Genomic DNA, 1,809 nt, shown 5'->3' on the forward strand with positions numbered 1-1,809 from the left:
CTCTTGATCACTATTAGGGTATTTAAGCTAATCACCTCTAATAGAATCACTAGTTCAAAATATAAAATTTAAGATGTACTTTCTACATCAGTTGGAAGGCAGACGATGTAGAAAGCTAAGGCGATGGCATTTTTGTAATTTTTGATAAGGTGTAGTATAGTTTTAATAGTGGGTGAAGAGGGAACCACTATAGAAAAGACTTTTTATATCGGGTGTATAGTCACTTGTTGTAAAAAAGACTTTAAATTTATTTTCTCCCACTCATTTTTGCTCCAGCAGTGTCTCCTCCTTCATTTACCTTCTGTTCGACGCGCGCCTTCCCTCCCTCATTTCCTTCTCTTTTATACCTTCAGTAGTGCTCTCCTTCGAGCTCAACTGAGCCCCCCCTTCCCCCTTCCCTTTCCCGGATGCTCCCCTCTGACAAGCTGTCCCTTCCCCCTTCCCCTCCCGTTCTCGCACCCCCTTCCCTTCTTATGAGTTGGCCAATGCCCCTCCTCCTTCCCCTTCCCCCACCCCCTCCAGCAATTATCCCTTCCCCTCCTCCCCTTCCCGCAGTCCCTTCCCTCTCCCCGACCCACCCTTCCCCCTGTCGCGCCCTTCCCCTACCTTCCTTCTCGCGGCCCTCCCCCTCCCCCTCCCCCTCTTCCGCGCCACCCCTTCCCCTTTTTGCTGCCACTCCTTTCATATTCCCCCTGCCTTTATCACCTCCTCCTCCTCCTCCTCTTCCTCTCGCCTGCTCCTCCTCTTATTGCTACTACCACCCTTGATTGATCAGGTATGCCTCTTAATTTTTGTAAAGATACTTTTTTATTTGATTGTATTTTTTGTTAATTTTTTAATTTATTAGGATGATATGTATATATATGATGATATATAATCAGTTGTTAGGTTGTTGATATTGTTATAAAAATTTTTAAAAGTCTTGGGAGATTCAATTTTTAGAGGAGATATGTCAAAAAATTTTAAATTCATTCTTTTCCCTAAATTACTTAAATTTGGTTGTTATTGATATTGATTGTTGTTGAGAGTACTGTTAGTGGCTTCATAAAGCCATAGGTTGTTGAATGTGATCATTAATTTAGTTTTAAATTGTCAATTTTCTCTATTAAAATTTTTTAAAAGTCTTGGGAGGTCCAATTTTTAGGGGAGACTCTGTCGACATTTTTCAAAATTTATTTTTCTCCTAAATTGTTTAAATTTAGTTTTTATTGATATTGATTGTTGTTGGGAGTGCTGTTAGTAGCTTTATAAAAGTCTTAAGTTGTAGCATGTAATCATTAATTTAGTTTAAAATTATCAATTTTCTCTATTAAAGTTTTCTAAAAGTCTTGGAAGGTTCAATTTTTAGGAGAAACTCTCTCAAAATTTTTTAAAATTCATTCTTTTCCCTAAGTTGCTTAAATTTAATTTTTAAGAAAGTCTCATCAGGTTGTTTGCATGTGGTCATTTATTTAGGAATTTAGATTTTTAAAATAGTTTGAAGGTAATAACATTAGTTATATTCTTTAAGAGTTGACATATAGATCGTAGTTGAATGAATGCTAAACAAACAAGTAATGAATATGATAATGGGGTGAGGGAATTTTTAGAATTTGCTAAGAAAAATGTTGTTGACAGTAGTGCAAGGTTCTATTGTCCTTGTGTTAATTACTTGAATGAGAGGAGATTAGGTACTGCTGAAATAAGAAGGCACTTAATTTATGATAGGATTTGCAAGTATTATACGGTATGAATTATACATGCACTAGTAAGGATCAATTTGTAATTAATAGTTTTTTTGATGTGGATTTACTTTAACTTATATTTTGC

General features: G+C 36.4%; 1 protein-coding gene across 1 annotated transcript; it reads right to left on the bottom strand.

Annotated features, from left to right (window-relative positions):
• Window positions 1-349: 349 nt before the first annotated feature.
• On the bottom strand, window positions 350-685 carry LOC129302806 (uncharacterized). Its single transcript, XM_054941682.1, has one exon. The coding sequence runs from the start codon at window positions 683-685 to the stop codon at window positions 350-352; it is 336 nt and encodes a 111-aa protein (XP_054797657.1).
• Between the last annotated feature and the right edge of the window lie 1,124 nt (window positions 686-1,809).

Source organism: Prosopis cineraria, unplaced genomic scaffold (assembly GCF_029017545.1).
Source record: "Prosopis cineraria cultivar Desert tree isolate PC_DT_omini unplaced genomic scaffold, ASM2901754v1 PC2, whole genome shotgun sequence".
Taxonomy (NCBI): Eukaryota; Viridiplantae; Streptophyta; class Magnoliopsida; order Fabales; family Fabaceae; genus Prosopis; species Prosopis cineraria.

Coding starts and splice junctions, on each gene's coding strand:
- LOC129302806 (XM_054941682.1), bottom strand. CDS start 685: ATGAAAGGAGTGGCAGCAAAAAGGGGAAGGGGTGGCGCGGAAGAGGGG.